The 16,488-nt window shown below is 40.8% G+C and overlaps 1 protein-coding gene across 3 annotated transcripts in view; it reads left to right on the top strand.

Annotated features, from left to right (window-relative positions):
• The window catches only part of USP4 (ubiquitin specific peptidase 4), a 37,255-nt gene extending 21,933 nt beyond the window's left edge, over positions 1–15,322 (top strand). For 2 of the 3 annotated variants that reach the window (XM_053377373.1, XM_053377372.1), the window contains 9 exons: positions 5,414–5,605; positions 6,561–6,649; positions 6,979–7,197; positions 7,290–7,360; positions 7,897–8,012; positions 9,153–9,302; positions 10,979–11,082; positions 12,332–12,420; positions 13,151–15,322. In XM_053377373.1, the coding sequence (XP_053233348.1) occupies positions 5,414–5,605; positions 6,561–6,649; positions 6,979–7,197; positions 7,290–7,360; positions 7,897–8,012; positions 9,153–9,302; positions 10,979–11,082; positions 12,332–12,420; positions 13,151–13,270 (1,150 nt within the window). In that variant the 3' untranslated portion in view covers positions 13,271–15,322. Of the gene's footprint in view, positions 1–3,135; positions 3,260–5,413; positions 5,606–6,560; positions 6,650–6,978; positions 7,198–7,289; positions 7,361–7,896; positions 8,013–9,152; positions 9,303–10,978; positions 11,083–12,331; positions 12,421–13,150 lie in introns of those variants that run through there. The other variant, XR_008328979.1, reaches the window with a different exon arrangement.
• Positions 15,323–16,488: the final 1,166 nt, after the last annotated feature.

Here is a 16,488-nt window from a genome sequence, read left to right as displayed (position 1 = left end):
AAGTCCAGTATTTCATCTCTTTCTAATTTAATCCAATCCCGAATCCACGTGATGCAAGCTGCTTTGTAGTATAATTTCAAGTCTGGAAGGGAGAAGCCACCTCAATCTTTAGTATCTATAAGTATTTTATATTTTATTCTAGGCTTTTCCCCATTCCAGACAAACTTAGAAATATCTTTTTGCCAGTTCCTGAAGCAGACAAGATTGCTTATTCCCACCCCCCTCCTCTTTACATGCTTCATTAATTGTGTCAGCTCAAAGGCAGTGCAGTTTGTGTAAAATGAATTCTAGATACAGTCCCTGATAGCAGTGAAGCTGGCAAAGACTCCTGACTGAGCCCCTGGCAAGATTCCGACAGTTAGCATACTGAGTTAGATGGGTCAGTGGAGGCTTCCTGACTAATGATGCTTAGACTTGAAAGAATGGATTTGAGCAACATTTTGAACTGAAGCATTTGAAGTTCTTCAAATGTAAAGTGAACTTTTAAGGTTTATTAACAAATGTGATTAATATATTACACTCTCCCTTGTTTTGTATCTGCATTGCTCTTATACATTTGGAAGTTGATAATGGCTTGTCGAGGCATCTCAGTTACAGCATTATGCAAATTATACTTTGTACTAATCCCATTTTAGAACCCAAATCATGATTTTGAGCTTTCAAGCATATATGCAGATGATGTTAGAGCTTTCATACTTGGTCTACTCAGCATTCCTATCTCTTGATACTGTGATCTTCTGGGTTGGAGTCATGGCCATAACCATGGTTTGTCAACTCGAGTCATCATACCCAACTCTGGTTAGGACAAAGCACAATTTGAAAACACGTTTCAAAACAGGATTGTCTTAATTCTCATTTGCTAGCCTACCACAAACCATGGTTTGTCATTTCAGCTATTAGTGGCCTCATTCGCATGTATCTACCCATAGGTTACAAACATCTGAGGTCCTGTTGGGTGTCCCACTACTTAAGGATGGTGTGCAGTAATGCATGGGTGGACCTTTTTCATGGCAACACCCAGATTACTAAAGCTTAGTTTAGTGTTACATGTCCAAATCTTAGGGTCATGTGGTCCCCTCCATTTTCCTCCAGTGTAGTCACAAGAGAATCAGCTTTCAGCTTAATTATTATTATTATTATTATTATTATTATTATTAATTATTATTATTATTATTATTTATACCCTGCCCATCTGGCTGAGTTTCCCCAGCCACTCTGGGCAGCTTCCAATCAAGTGTTAAAAACAATACAGCATTAAACATTAAAAACTTCCCTAAACAGGGTTGTCTTCAGATGTCTTTTAAAGATAAGATAGCTGCTTATTTCCTTCACATCTGAAGGGCGCCACTACCGAGAAGGCCCTCTGTCTGGTTCCCTGTAACCTCACTTCTCACAATGAGGGAACCGTCAGAAGGCCCTCGGCGCTGGATCTCAGTGTCCGGGCTGAATGATGGGGGTGGAAACGCTCCTTCAGCTAATAATAGTTGCTCGTTATGTCCAAACCCAGACAAGCTGTTTACCATTTATCAGGGTTTAGAGACTCAAATTTCAAATTGTGGTTCATGAGCCTGTCTATTTCCTGAAAACATCGTTAATAGTAAGCACAGCTTGGATACAAAAAGTAATCTTGGTTATCTGAAAAACGAAGCAAAAGTTTCCTCACAGCCATGCCTGAGGATGAGAAGGGATTGGGATGCAGTACACAAAGACACTAAATTAGTGTAACACTAACTTAGGGTGATATTGCCGCTGTTTGGTGGAATAGCATTCCTGTTGAGATATGGCAGGCAGCCACTATCTGCACTTTCCTGCAAAAATTGAATATGTTTTTGTTCCTATGATAAACTCGCACCAATGCATTCTAAACCCATATATACTGTATTTTTCGCTCCATAAGATGCACCTTTTCCCTCTTAAAATCTAAGGGGAAATGTCTGTGAGTCTTATGGAGCGAATGTGTGGTCCCTGGGGCTGGGGGCGGGACCCGGGCTTCCCTTGCCAGCCCCGACAAGCTCTAGGAGCAGCTTTTCCCAAAGAGCAGGCCTTCCCGCTGCTCCCCGGGTCTGGTGGTGAGGGAAGCTCGGCTTTCCCCACCGCCAGCCCCACAAGCGAAAGGAACCCGAGGCTATCTGGAAAGCGAGAGGGGTCGGTGCACACCGACCCCTCTCGCTCTCCAGGCTTCAAAGATAGCCGCCTGAAGCCTCTGGAGCACAGCGGGAGCTCCTGCTGTGCTCCAGAGGCTTTGGGTTCCTTTCGCTGAAGGGTAGGTGCCCCTTCAGCGAAGGGGCTCCATTTCTCCTGCTGCTTTGCTGAAGGGGCGCTGGGCAGAGAGGGGGAGAATTTTTTTTTCTTGTTCTCCCTCTCTAAAACAAGGTGCGTCCTATGGTCGGGTGCTTTCTATAGAGCGAAAAATACGGTATGTAGCAATTAAAATGTAAGTGCCTGTAATATTTCTACTTGGAGGGCTTGAAGCTTCAGAATGTGCATGATGTAGACCTGGAAAATGGCACAGAGCAAAGATTACCTCTGTTCCTTAAGGCAACTGTGGTGATCAAAAATGAATCCCTCCACCCCCCAGTTTTTAAGTGAGAGGGAAAAGTTAGGTGAGCTGATCACCAATCTCCAGCATCTCATCTGTTTTGGAACCTGAATTGTTCTGTCATGTTTGTCTTTTTTTCTTTTTCAGTTGTGCTACTATTGACACCCTATTGCAAATATCGGAAATCACTTTTTTTCAGTAGCTGGGAGCTAACAAAGAATTTCCAGTCTTAATCTATTAGCTGAATTGCTCTCTAGGTGTATTGCATACATACTTTAACCAGTTGTTAGAGGATTGGTTAATGTGGTACTGGTAGATGCCTTGGAGACATTCACGAGTGACAGGAGGATGTAAAGTTTGAGTCCAAGCATTTATAAGAACATGGTGGTCTAGCAGTGTTGCCGCCTGGAATCAGCAGTTCTTGGGAAAGTTGCTTCTCCTACTGAATGTTCAGTTGACAGATTGTAATAAAGGTGATCTGCAAATCAATCTGGCAAAACTACATCAACATGCGTCACTTGTGCTGAATTCCCCCAGGCTAAACTAAAAGGGGCATTCAGCACTCAGTGCAGACACTTACTATTTTTTCCCCTTAGGTCCCATGATGCTCCGCCCCAACTAGGCTCCTGCTCCGATGTAAAGCCCCAGCATGTGCCATGATGGTGATATCACATCACCCAGGATCCTGCTGGAGCATGGAGCCAGCCTACAAGGGGTCAGGTAAGTGTCTATCATTGCACTAATATGCAAAGTTTTTGTCGGGTTTTTCCTTCCCAGGGGAAGCATCTTGGGATATGAGGCTGGAGAGATTTTATATGTTTGAGTGCCTTTGTTATCTTAGCCTGGATAATGGAGGCATTCAGCATATATGTTTAAAATTGATGAAACTTTGCCAAAATGATTTGCAGGTCACACTTAACTTACTGACATCAACTGTCATAATATTCTCATGCCAGTCACTTTACCCTGGTTTCCTGCCCACCTTACCTTGCATAGTTTCTCTACCCTTGTTTGCTTGGAACTGGTAAAAGACTGAATGGTTATGGAGATTTTGAATGTAGTATCTGAAATACAAGATTTATCCTATTACTCTTTGGTTTTCTCTCTGATAATGGGTTTTGGATGGGTGGTGGAATACAACTATAAACTAAGATAAAATCTGACCCTAGAAATGCTCCTTCCTTAGAGATTATATAGCCTGAAGCAAAATAGTTTTGAGTGATTCTGCTCTTTGCTTTAGAGCAGGGTTGGGTAACATTTTGGGACCTAAGGGACACATTCACTCCTAGCCTACCCTCTGAGAGTCACATAGCAGCAGTAGGTGTGGCCACTCCCACACACTCACGTATATACACTCACCCAGGGTTTACATAGGCAGGCAGCTCCCCTCTTTAGTTGATCCATGCAGATTAGATGAGGAGGAAGGGTTATCGCCCATTCTCCACTCTTCAAATGACTGATCTGATGACTGAGGAAGGGATCATTTGTAGCCACATTTGGATGCTGGGCTCTGCTGTCTACTTTGGCTATTTTTTCCCCTTTTGCAACTGTGGCCAAAATTGGTTGGTCTTGGGGGTCTAGAAAAAAAATTAAGGCCAGTGTCTGAATCTAACTTAATTGAAACATAATTCAGATTAATCTAAATTAACATTGTTAAAGAAGTCAGAAAAACAAGTCAGGGCTAAATCTAGAATGAACTTTTTGTAATTTGGGTCTTGAGTAAAAAAAGAAAGAAAAACAATATGTAAAGAACAAAGTACAGTAGCAACTTTGCACATTAAGCTAACCAATAATACCCATTGAAGCTATATTTTCATATCAATAATATTCTATTTAGGGTTATTGTGGAGGTTGTTAATAGTGGGCAGTTGCAATGTTTATGTACTTAGGTGTACAGTTGGTTGGTTGGTTTGTTTGTTTTACTTACGCAGTATCAATAGGATTTGAAAAATCTGGATGAATTCACAGACACCAAATGTTGAGGTACAGCAAGAGGAATACCTCCCTATATTCATGCATACAGATTGTTTGTTTACTTTCAGTGTGAGAGGCAAAAGGCTTTTTGTTTTGTAACTTTGGTAGGTACAATTCCTCAGTTTTGCCACTCAGAGAAGTGGTGAGGAATCACTACAAGGCACCATTCTGAGTAGGGCTACTACTGCATGCATGGTGGAAGTGCTAGTAGATGGGAGGACTTTCATATTCATGGGAGGTGTTCAGAGAAGATACAAGTTGCAAGTGTTGCAATAATGAGGATGCTTGGTCTGCTGCTGTTTATTGGAGCTGTGCCTGAGGGAACAGTACTCCACTTCTTCACTTTCTTTGTCCCAGATGAGTTTCACAGGTCTTTTCCTTTTTCCCTATGGGTCCTGTACTCTCCTTCTCATTCTTTTGACCCCCTCCTCCCGATCTTTATGCACCCTTCAATCACCTGGTTCTCCTTGACTCCTAAAAAAATATCCTGGTTCCTAGCAAACTGATTTATTGTTCCAGTACTATGTCATACAGGATTAAATTTTTCATGGCTCTAGTTGTTTGTTTAATGGGTGTTTGTGAATGCCTGTGGGTACAAGTTACTGTCTTGGGTTAACATCATAGGACTGATCGCTAGATCTTTTTACATTGCATGTCTGCAGGCAGGGCCCTCATTACCTGGTAACTTTTGACACTTTCTAAATAAAACCGTATCTAATTGTTCAAGTAAAGGGAGAAGGAAATGGTTTATTCAGTCATGAGCTTAGAATCAGCTCCTATTTTAAGAACTGTGATGTAGAATATGACTCTTCCAAGTGTGAATGCTTAAGACTGGCATGACACTCTTACCAGTTCTGAAAGGACTGAACTTTGCTCACTATTCTTCTCTCTTTTGTACAGATACGAAGTTTGTAAGTCAACGGAAGATGGTGCTGAATGCATCACTCTTTCAGTTTACTTCAGAGAAAAGAAAGCAAGACAATCCAGTGCTGCTCCGGGGACTGTTCTCTATGGGCAACCACTACTCATAGCTATACCCAAACACAAGCTTACCCTAGATCACTTGTACAATGTTATATTGGAGCGGATTAGGTGAGTACAGGACCTCTGTGGCATATAAGTTTACTCATTTCTAAGTCCAATCATCTCTGTTTCTCCAATTACTCTACAATAGGATTGTTATTAGATGTTACTAGTTTGTGTGCCCCTAATTGTTATTGTTCTGCATCCACTGGTAGCTTATCAGTATGAGTTTGAAACTGCAAATACTTCCATAGTTGTAGAATTTTCTGGCAAATGTCTTGTATTAACTTGGTTGGTTGAAACTCTTCCTTTATATGAACCCAAAAAGAATCTAAGATCAAAGACCAACTTTTTGTTACTAGCAGCTATCAACCAGATACCTCTGAAAACTCAGAAGCGGCACAAGAAACTCCTGGCCCTTATCTGTGTATTGTTTCTGTGTATACAGGTTGCATTAAGCTTCCATGAATTTCTCTTTGCTAAAAAAACTCCACCCCAAATCTAAACTAATAGTCATCACACAATGCATGCTTAACTTAAGGAACTGAACTAAATTAGTTTGTTTATCTTGATGTTACCATATTTGTGAAAATGTTGATTATATTACAGCATTCTATATCCTAAGAGAAAACTCCTATGGTAATAACATAAACAGTGAATCAATGAAAAATTGTAAGGGTGTGTGGTTATCGTTTATGCTTTCATATCTCAGTTTGTTTATTTCATATTTTCTTTTACATATCTTACCAATTTTCAAGGAAATTCAAGGGATTTAAGGATCCTTTTATTTTATATGTGTATGATAATCGTAGTGGGTGAGGAAATATTTCTGTACTTTCAATCTGGCTGCTTTCCTGATGAGATAGATACCCAACTCCCATCAACCCCAGTCAACATAGGAATGGTAGGAATTGTAATCATCAACATCTAGAGGAGATTTTGTACTAATTGTTCTTTTCTCCTAATGTACCTGCCTTTCCAATAATGTCAGCGTTTAATGAAAAAAATAATTTATGTGTTTCAGTCGCTATGTAAAAGTTTCCTTAAAAGAAGAATGTTCTGAAGGATGTCCAGATAGTGAGAATTGCAATGGCTCCAGTAGTGTGTCTGAAGGTAAATTATCCTAAGATGGGTATTATTTAACTAAATCTGTATTGTCTAAAGTAGTAGACATGACTCCTCAATAGTATTATACATCCTGTAGTAGTATACAACCTTCTGTGGTTTAGAAATATTCTTCAAATAACACTATTAAGTATATTGCATGTTGTGATAACTTGCAAAGTTGGGTACAGACTCCTCCCTGGTTCTCTCTGTTTTAGCCGCATTCCTTTCAAAGCTGCTGTTGCAATCATTTGCTCATTAGTTTTTCAGACAAAGGATATTATAAATGCTATGGAGGAACAACAAAAGTGAAAAACAATTTTTAAAATGTGTTTCAGGTGATGTTGAAGAAATGGAACATCAGAATGGAGAGGAAGACAGTAAGGAGAAAATATCAGAAACAGATGCCTGCAAATCAGAGGACTGCATCCAGGATGACCTGGAAAAGGAAGGCCTGCATCACAGAAGGCATCTCTTTAGCTTCAGTCTTGTGAACTCTTATGGAACATCAGAAATAAACTCCCTTAACACAGATGGGAAAATCCTCAAGTTGAGTTGTAGGTATCTCCTCTAATTGTCATCCTAGACACACCTCATCTTTGGCAGATTTACATGATGTTACTGCTTTTCTTCTTTTCTTCTTTTCCAGCTCATGCAACTCTTGCTATTGATTGGGATTCTGACACCCGAAAGTTGCTTTTTGATGAACATGAGGCACAGGTGATTAGCGTTCTCCCACCTTTTAAAGGGCACAGCTGTAGTCTGGCCCCTTATAACTGTTGGCAGGGGGTTAGGCAAGATTATGTGGTTTATTCTGCCTTTGTACTTTGATAAAAGTACTGAGGAAATAGAGCAATGTCATAGAATATTGACAACAGGTCATTATCAGCACCAGCAGAGTGCCATTCACAAGGCTTCTCAAGAGTTGGTGATCAGCTGGTGGTTCAGCTTTGTGCACACCGCTTACCACTGAGCTTTGCAAACCCCATTTTGGCTGACCCAGGTCTTTACCGGTCTCACACTTGACATCATATGTGTGATTACAGATACGGTATTGTACCATCTTTGTATGAGTAAAGTGTACAGAGGCATTACCAGAGAAGAGGAGGGCAAAGAATCAAGCTGAAATAAAAGTTGCAGACAATTAGTATAGAAGGGTTTAAAGTATTCTCCTGTGTGGTGTGTTAATTTTTAGAAGGTTTAACATGCATCTTACACTTGAGGAAAAAACATAATGTATATTTCTTTTTTGGTAGGCATTTGAAAAACACAACAGTATGTTTCAGCCACAGAAGAAGAAAACTACCGTAGCTCTGAAAGATTGCATAGAACTGTTCACTACTATGGAAACACTTGGTGAACATGATCCATGGTAGGTTTGCTGTGTTTTCTCATAGCAATAACATCTCTGGACTGTGTTTAGCAACTGACTAAAGCATGGATATTATCTATGCATTTTGCCCTGTAGGTTGTGTAGAAAAGGTAGCTCAGACTGATTTCATTTAGTCACTTTTGAGGTGGCTTGATTTCACATAGTTAAAGAACAGCGCTTTTTTCACATGTGGTAAGAACAGCGCTTGACCCATCCTGGAAAATATTAACTTCTTTGTACTACATGCATATAAGAATTATAACATGCTGTCAAAAGGAAGGCTTACATGATTATGTACAGTTGCATTAATAGCAATAATAGGGTCCAAACCTATGGACTAAGGAAAGCCTGGGCAAAAATACCTGTTTCAGGTAATCACCCTGTGATTATCTGTAGGCTACAGTGTCATAAGTAAAATTTCCCCAGATGATGTAAGTGATCTTACAGGTTTATACAGGCAGCTGCTATTTCTACAGAACTAATGTACTGCTGGGAAACTTGTGTAGGCCAGCCACAAAGGCTACCCCTTCTATCTTTGGACATTGATAACTTTGCCTCAGCACACATACATCTGTAGACTTCAGCACAAATCTCTTCTGTTCCTCCCCATCTCTGGATGTGGGCTTTGCAAAACATTCCAACTTGCTATCCTGGCCTGTGACTGAACTGAAATGCTGGACTTAACATGAAGCTACACTCTGGTATACTGGCGGATCAGACTACCCACTGGAAGACAAATTGGAGGCAAAAAGTGGCACAGCATTTTCACAGTGCAGTCTAGTTGGGGGCTCCTTGAGAATCCATCTGTCAGTATTTCCTCTTCTCTGATTATTGTTCCTTAGCTCTCTTTGCCACCTCATCAGGATGGACATCCAATTTGCTGGCCTTGACAGGAAGGTAGCTCAAGCTTTTCCTAACTGCTGTCTTGCTGTTATGCCAGAACAGAACGTGATGTTACATCCAGTTTTCCAGCCTGGTCCTTATTCAGGGCATGGTTTCTGTGTCTCCTCAGTATTATTCATTTTTTGTCCCTAAGGTTTTTTATTAAATATATACAAATGTAAATGTTTTCAAAGATTAGAAAGGAGGAAGAATAATAATAATTATTTTTGTTTACCTTTCTCTTTGGTGTTCTTTCAGGTACTGTCCCAATTGCAAGAAACATCAACAAGCCACTAAGAAATTTGATCTCTGGTCACTTCCACGTATTTTAGTTGTACATTTAAAACGCTTCTCATATAACAGATACTGGAGGGATAAGCTTGACACTGTGGTTGAATTCCCTATCAGGTAGGATTTTTGGTTGCATTGGTGGTCAGAGCAAAAAAGAAATACAAATAATTGGGGTTCACTGACTGGAGAACCCAGCTGGGAACTAGAACCTTGGTACAGTGGTGCCCCGCAAGACGAATGCCTCGCAAGATGAAAAACCTGCTAGACGAAAGGGTTTTCCGTTTTTCGATGTGCTTTGCAAGATGAATTTCCCTATGGGCTTGCTTCGCAAGACGAAAACGTCTTGCGATTTTTTTCGCTCCCCCCCCCTTTTCTAAGCCGCTAATAGCCTTTTAGCCGCTAAGCCACTAAGCCTTTAATAGCCGCTAAACCGCTAAACCGCTAATAGCGCTAAGCCGCTAATAGGGTTGCTTCGCAAGACGAAAAAACCGCTAGACGAAGAGACTCGCGGAACGGATTATTTTCGTCTTGCGAGGCACCACTGTACACAGGCTGGATTTTAGCCTTTAAAATGTGAGGAGCCAGAAGCATGTCTCACAGTTTTCTACCATCCACTTCAGTGGTTGATTAATATTTTACAACAACATAATGCACTAGAGGTTAAGAGCTGGATTCAGCTAAATAGTTGCACTAGCAGGAGCCAACAGAATGGGGCTTTCCCACTCCTCCCCCCCCCCCCGCCACATGCCTTCCACCAGCTCTGAGTGGTTCTCTAGGACAGTGTGGTAGGAGAGGAGGAGAGGGAAGATGGTTCCATCTGGCATGCAGAAATGCTTGCATTAATGGAACTATCATAGTGTGATGTTGAATTTCTCCCTAAGTCTGCTGCACAGTCAGAGCCTTGACATATACGTTGGTACCTCGGTTTTTGAACGTAGTTGAACGTTTCGGAACTTGAACACCAAAAACCTGGAAGTAAATGCCACAGTTTTCAAACGCGCCTTGGAAGTCGAACAGGAAACGTGGCTTCCATTTTGAGTTTTTTGTATTGAGGCTTACGCTTTCAGTTTTTGAACATTTCAGAACTCGAACGGACTTCTGGAACAGATTACGTTCGAGAACCAAGGTACCACTGTATATGCATCCAGGACTTGATTTGGATGTGGGGTATAGTAGAGGCAGAATAGAAAGTCGTAAGTGCCTGGCCCTGATCTTACGCCTGCTGTTTCTGTTCACTGGAGGGTATTGAGGTCTAATATTTTCTCTGTAATTCTGTAGCACTGGAATATATGATAAGTCCAACTCTGAACAACAACTGCTAAGCTACCATATTCGAGCACCTCTCCCAAAAGTTACTTGAGGTTAGGTCACACAGTCAGTTTTGTCTCAATGCACTTTGAGAATGCATTTGTACAGTGCCTCATGCAAACCAGGCTTTCCAATGTCCACAGATGTTGCAATCATGGAAATCGCCCAGCATTGGCTGCAACTGAAAAAATTGCCACTACATTTGTGGTGTATTGCAGAAATGCCTGTTCCTGCATCGGCAGGGACATTGGGGGAGCACTGTGTGGTTATTGAGGTTGATATTGTGAACTGGCTTTCCTGCTAGGAGTTAGCAGTGGCAGTGAAGTCAGTTACTGATGCTAAATATTGGGATATTTAAAAAAGAAGTGTTGGGTACTTACAGCACTGTCTGGGGGCTCATGGAAGTCTTTTTATTTGTCTTGAGGTTTCAGTATCACCTTGCACTTGTTGCTGGCTGACCTTTCCCTTGTGACTCTTTCTTGTAGGGATTTGAACATGTCTGAGTTCGTTTGTGACCCGGCAGCAAGCCCATACGTGTATGACCTCATTGCTGTTTCCAATCACTATGGAGGCATGGGTGTTGGCCACTGTGAGTAATTATGTTCTTTCTGGATGTGTAACTGCAGAATTTCAAAATGTTCCCATTAGATAATATGCAAGATAAAAGGAACTTAGTGGAAGACCTGACAGATTTCAGCGCAGGCTCCCCCCCACCCCAGGTGTTAGTCAGGCTTACTGGGTATGGACTATAGTAGTATTTTAAAACTGAATTGAGTACTCTGTGGGCAGCAAAATGCAGTTGCTCCTTCAGATAAGATGCTCTGGTGGATGGAACTGCAACTTGTTGAAATACTGTACAAATTTAAACTCTGGTTTCACAAAACAGGAGCAGGGGTGATCCAGATTTCAGCCCACTAATGTAATGCCAAAGTAGATAGGGCCTAATATAAATGTGTTTCCTAGTACAAGCTATTTGTTGCTTATTCCTACTGGTTGACATCCACTGGTCCAGAACAATGGGTTGATCTCTGCTCCATCAGGTGAGAAGTTGGCTCTTTGAAGAAGGGTTTGACTTGGGGCTGGTTTATCAAGCTCCTTCCATTCCCCACTCTGCCTCGTAAAAGGACTAAGAGAAACTCTTCAAATGTGGTCTTGACTTTTGAACAATGCCTGTGCATCCCTGATTATGTAAAGGCAGTCACCATTCCCTATGAGTGTGCATTTGGAGGTGGGGCTTAAAAAAACAACAACTTGTGAGTTGCGTGTGTACCACACAAATGCTCATTGGACCTTTGCTATTAAAAATGTGAAGCTATGCCTTGCCCCAATGCAGTGCTGCGCCTTCTCAGTAACTTTCTCTTTTATTATAACTAGAGTAAATGCCTTCTTAAACCAATAGCCTTTGCTCTGCTTCAAATCAAGGCTTTCTTCCTCTGTCCCACTGAACCTCCATCACGTTTGTACCACTGGAGGATTGGGACTAGCATCTTTGTAGTTGCTCCTGTTGCACCAAAAATACCTGTGCAAAACATAAAACCATTCAATTAAGTTGTAAAAGAGAATCTACAAGTTACATCTGATTAAACTGTTCAAGGTTTGCCACATATTTGACACAGATAGCAAATCAGAATGTTTTTCTAATCTCAAACTATTAATGGCTCTTCATGATTTATTCATGCTCCTTTTGGCCATTGTCAGCTAGGCACAAAGTGGCCTTTGATTACTGAGTTTAACCAAAAAAAAGCTACTGTTAAATGGAACTGTGGGCTATCAGCACTTGTAAATCTCACTCTGTACCTCTAAACAAGTCCATTATGTCTCGTCTGCTTCCCTGGTAGATACTGCATATGCTAAGAATAAAGTGAATGGCAAATGGTACTACTTTGATGACAGCAGTGTGTCTCCAGCATCCGAAGATCAAATAGTGGTATGTATTTGAAGTCAACTGAATATACCTTGATGTACTCTGTGACTTTTAGAATTACAGGGGCATTGCTCAGTACTTAAATTGAGGCTCAGACCAACAATACACATTTTCATCGCTGCATAGTTCTATACATTAAGATGCTGGTTGACAGGGATTTCATTGGCACTTCACTTTTCAGTGTGCCTGGCTGCTGTGTAAGCAGTGTGTTTAAAAACCTTTTTTTAAAAAAGGGCATGAGATCTGAGATTCAGCTCCCCCCCCCCCCCGAATACTCCCTAACAATGTTTATGCAGCTGCTAAATCGGCACAGTTGCGATGTAGGAATGGACATGCAGAATGTTTCCTAAAAAGAATTGAGGCATACACCTGGAAACTCATAAGGAAGATGGAGCTGAGTGCAGCTCTGTTTGACTTGGTCAGACTTTCTTGACACTGTTTGCCTAAATCACTTTCAGGAATGAATGCTGGATTATCTATTTCTATCGAACACAGGTAGCGAACATAGGTCCCTCCAGATGTGGCACTACAGTTTCCATTGGCTCCAGCCAGTATGGTAAACGGTCAGGGATGATAGAGAGTTGTAGTCCAAAACATGTAGAGTGCACCAAGTTGTGGGAGGCTGCTCTAGATCTACAGAGCTACTAGAGAACAGGGTATTGGTACTGGGACTTCTCGTGCATGCAGGCTTGAAGACCAATTTAATCCCATTATTTCTCACCTTGCCTTGCAGACAAAAGCGGCATATGTCCTCTTCTACCAACGTAGAGATGGCATGCTCAAGGGAAACCCCGCTCCTTGCATAAGCACTGAGCTGAAATCTGAGGAATGTGATGGCATGGATACCAACTGAACCTATGTGGTGGGGTTTAAACAAGTCATATTGCTAATTTTAAAAGGCATCCAAGAACTGATTTTTGTAAGAATCAAACAGGAGTTTCAGTACAGAAGGACTCAATGAGCAGTAACTATGGATAGCATAGGGAAGCAATAAGATGTCAAGGACTTGGGTATATCATAGCCAAAGAGCTTTTAAACAAATAGTTATTCAATAAAGTGTTATCTAAATCTGACTGTGTAGTCTGGCAGAAACTGTGGAAGCAGGAGCTATGCTGTATGACTGGAGCAATGTATGAAAGTGGGGCTGTCTTGCAAGAGGAAACAACATTTGACTGTAAGTAGAACTCTGGTTTGAGCTCTATGCATTGCAGAAGATGCCTGAGTGCTTGTGTTTCCAGAGTAAAAGAGAAGTGAACATTTGGCACAAGTTCCAATCTTGCACAGCACATTTTGGCACTATGTTCCTGTCAGTCCCTTGCTGACATGGCATGGTGAGCTTGTGTGTGCTTTTAATAAAAAGAGAAAATTGCATATTTGTTCTGGCTCATTGTATCCCATACAGGAGTCACAATCCCCACATTTTCTTGTTGCGTGCTAATAAAACAATTATTTAGGATCCGTCCCAAAGATTAACTCTCCCCCACCCCCAGCCTTTCCAGCAGCAGTACTCATGGGGCCTATTCTTCACACCAACTCACATGAAGACTTATATGCTCTGAGTTTCTTCCTGATCTAGTTGGTAACTTACATATTGTGCAATCACAAGGTTTCTTTATTCAAGTGTCTCATTGGGGAGCTAAAATAACTTTCCCTGGTAGTTTTTGAAATTCCGCTGTCAACTGTCTTCTATTTCTCTGCACTTTCAGCCACACCATGAAAAGTTCAGAGTCCATCTCTTGAAGGCTGCATAGGAATCAGTGTCCAGTGGCATATGTCCTTTTGGGTGGTCTCAGACACACTATTTTTCTTTCTAGCCATTTCATTTCTCTTTTTGTAATCTTCTGCTATCCTCATACCTCCTTAGTATTTTTTTCTCATTGGCTGAGAGATGGCAAGAGTAAATGTTGTTTGACTTCTTCCTACCCACAGCCTCCTCCACGGAGGATGATAGACAAGAACCTAGGAAAGGAGCTTTCAGGTAACGCCGTGGAATTCCCATGCACACTGCTATGACACCTTAAGGCATTTTCCATTTAGTGTCATGGCTTTGAAACTACCTTGGCACCTGTGTAAAGGTGTTTCACTTTTGTGCTCTGAACACATTCCCACGGATTCCCTTCAGCAAACTAAGAAATATTCCTCTCCCAGACTGCTTCTGTGCTGATCTATATCAGCATGACGTCAGGCAAGTGGTAGCCAGTGGCATCGTCAGGCCACATCATTTTAACAGAACTGATTAAAAGTGATTGTGTTCTTTTTAACCTACAGAGCAGAAGAGTCCTCATTGCTGTCAGCTGCATTTTGCTCACTATCTTCCAGTGATTACTATTGCGTTCTCCAGGATAGTCCTTTTAAACACTGAAATTTGAGTTGTTTTGTTCAGTTGCTAATGCTTCCAGGTTCTTTAATTGATTTGAGGTCTTGTCTCAACTGGATATTATTTTCCTGCACACTTGGGTTGGTGGGTGGGGTTAGGGCTGGAATTATTTAAAGGCTAAGTTCAAACTGTAGCATTGCACTGTTTTGTTTTTTCCTGTTTTTCTGGGTTATATTTACTTTGGAATGTAACATTTGGACAGATAAGGAAACAGGTATTTAAAAGCAAAGAGCAATTTAATGTAACCATATGTATTTCTGTTCCATACTGTTGCAGCAATCTTTTCACTGCTCTGTATGGTCAGATAGTGTGCACATTTGTGTTTGGGTGATTTTTGGGCTCCTGAACTAAATTTCTTCTAAATGCTGTAAAGATGGTATTAGGAACCTGGATTTGCCTCTGACCAGGCTGGATCCTAGCTGGTGTGTACATTCTGTATAGTGTCAAAATCTGTTTTTAGACTAGCACTTTGTAAGTGACTGGCTTTACTGTATAAAAGGAAAAAAAATTAAAAAGGAGTGGATTGCACTTGAGTGTGGACTTCGTTTTTTCTGTATGGTGGATGGGGATTTGAAATAGATACTCAAACCTGTATCTCTAGTTTTTAATTGGTAGTCTGTATGAAACACTGCAAATGTTATAGGAACTTTATTTTCTGCAGAAGTGTGTGTTTTGGAATACAGTGGTGCTCTGCAATTTTATTATTTATTTAGACTTGTTACTCATTTGTTACCCAAAGGATTCCAAGTGACTTGTGTTTTAAAAATCATGGTACATGTAGATAAATATGCCCAGGATATGCATGTAGATAAATGCATAATTCCAAAAAATATCATCTCTGTCTGTAAATATATATATATCTCTCCTCTCTCCCACCCCCTCCCAAGGAAATAAAGTCATTGCAAACCAGCACTTTATACAAGGCTGCGAGAGCACAGTAGTATCTAGTACAAATAAATTTGATCAAAATTAGCTTTATTTGGAAATTGCTTCTGAAAACTCTGGGCCAGCTTTTATCTGTAAGGTATTCAACTAGCACATCCCATCAGAGCAAGGATTTCCATTTGCTGAGACATTAATTTCCTATTTGGCTTGGGAGGAAATAGCTTTATCTCTGATTCCCATTGTAAAAAGTAGATCTGAATGACTATAGTGTAAGCAATGTATTTGATGACACTAACTTAAGAAGCTTTATTATAATAAAGCATAAAAGGTGGGGTTAGTACAGTGGTACCTCAGGTTGCAGACTCCGCTAACCCAGAAATAGCACCTTGGGTTAAGAACTTTGCTTCAGGATGAGAACAGAAATTGTGCGACAGCAGCGGGAGGCCCCATTAGCTAAAGTGGTGCTTCAGGTTAAGAACAGTTTCAGGTTAAGAATGAACCTCTGGAATGAATTAAGTTCTTAACCAGAGGTACCAATGTAATGGAAAAAGACAAGACCAGAATATATTTACAGTAATGCAAACTATAATTTACACCTGATCCCATTGTGCTGGCTACCCCTAAAATATTTTTGACTAGGCAAGATTATAAAATGGATTAGAGGTGCATCTCATGTAAAAACATTATTTTTGTCATTTTGATTTCTAAAATGGAACTAGTTTTCTTTGTTAACTTCTCCAGCTATGTGATCAGAGTATGGAAAGAATTAAAATTACTGTTAAAGCACAAAAGGACAGTTGGAAGAAAGT

Source organism: Podarcis raffonei, chromosome 2, assembly GCF_027172205.1.
Source record: "Podarcis raffonei isolate rPodRaf1 chromosome 2, rPodRaf1.pri, whole genome shotgun sequence".
In the NCBI taxonomy this organism is placed as follows: Eukaryota; Metazoa; Chordata; class Lepidosauria; order Squamata; family Lacertidae; genus Podarcis; species Podarcis raffonei.
The sequence above is the reverse complement of the archived record's forward strand: the minus strand, read 5'-3'. Positions and strand labels throughout refer to the sequence as shown.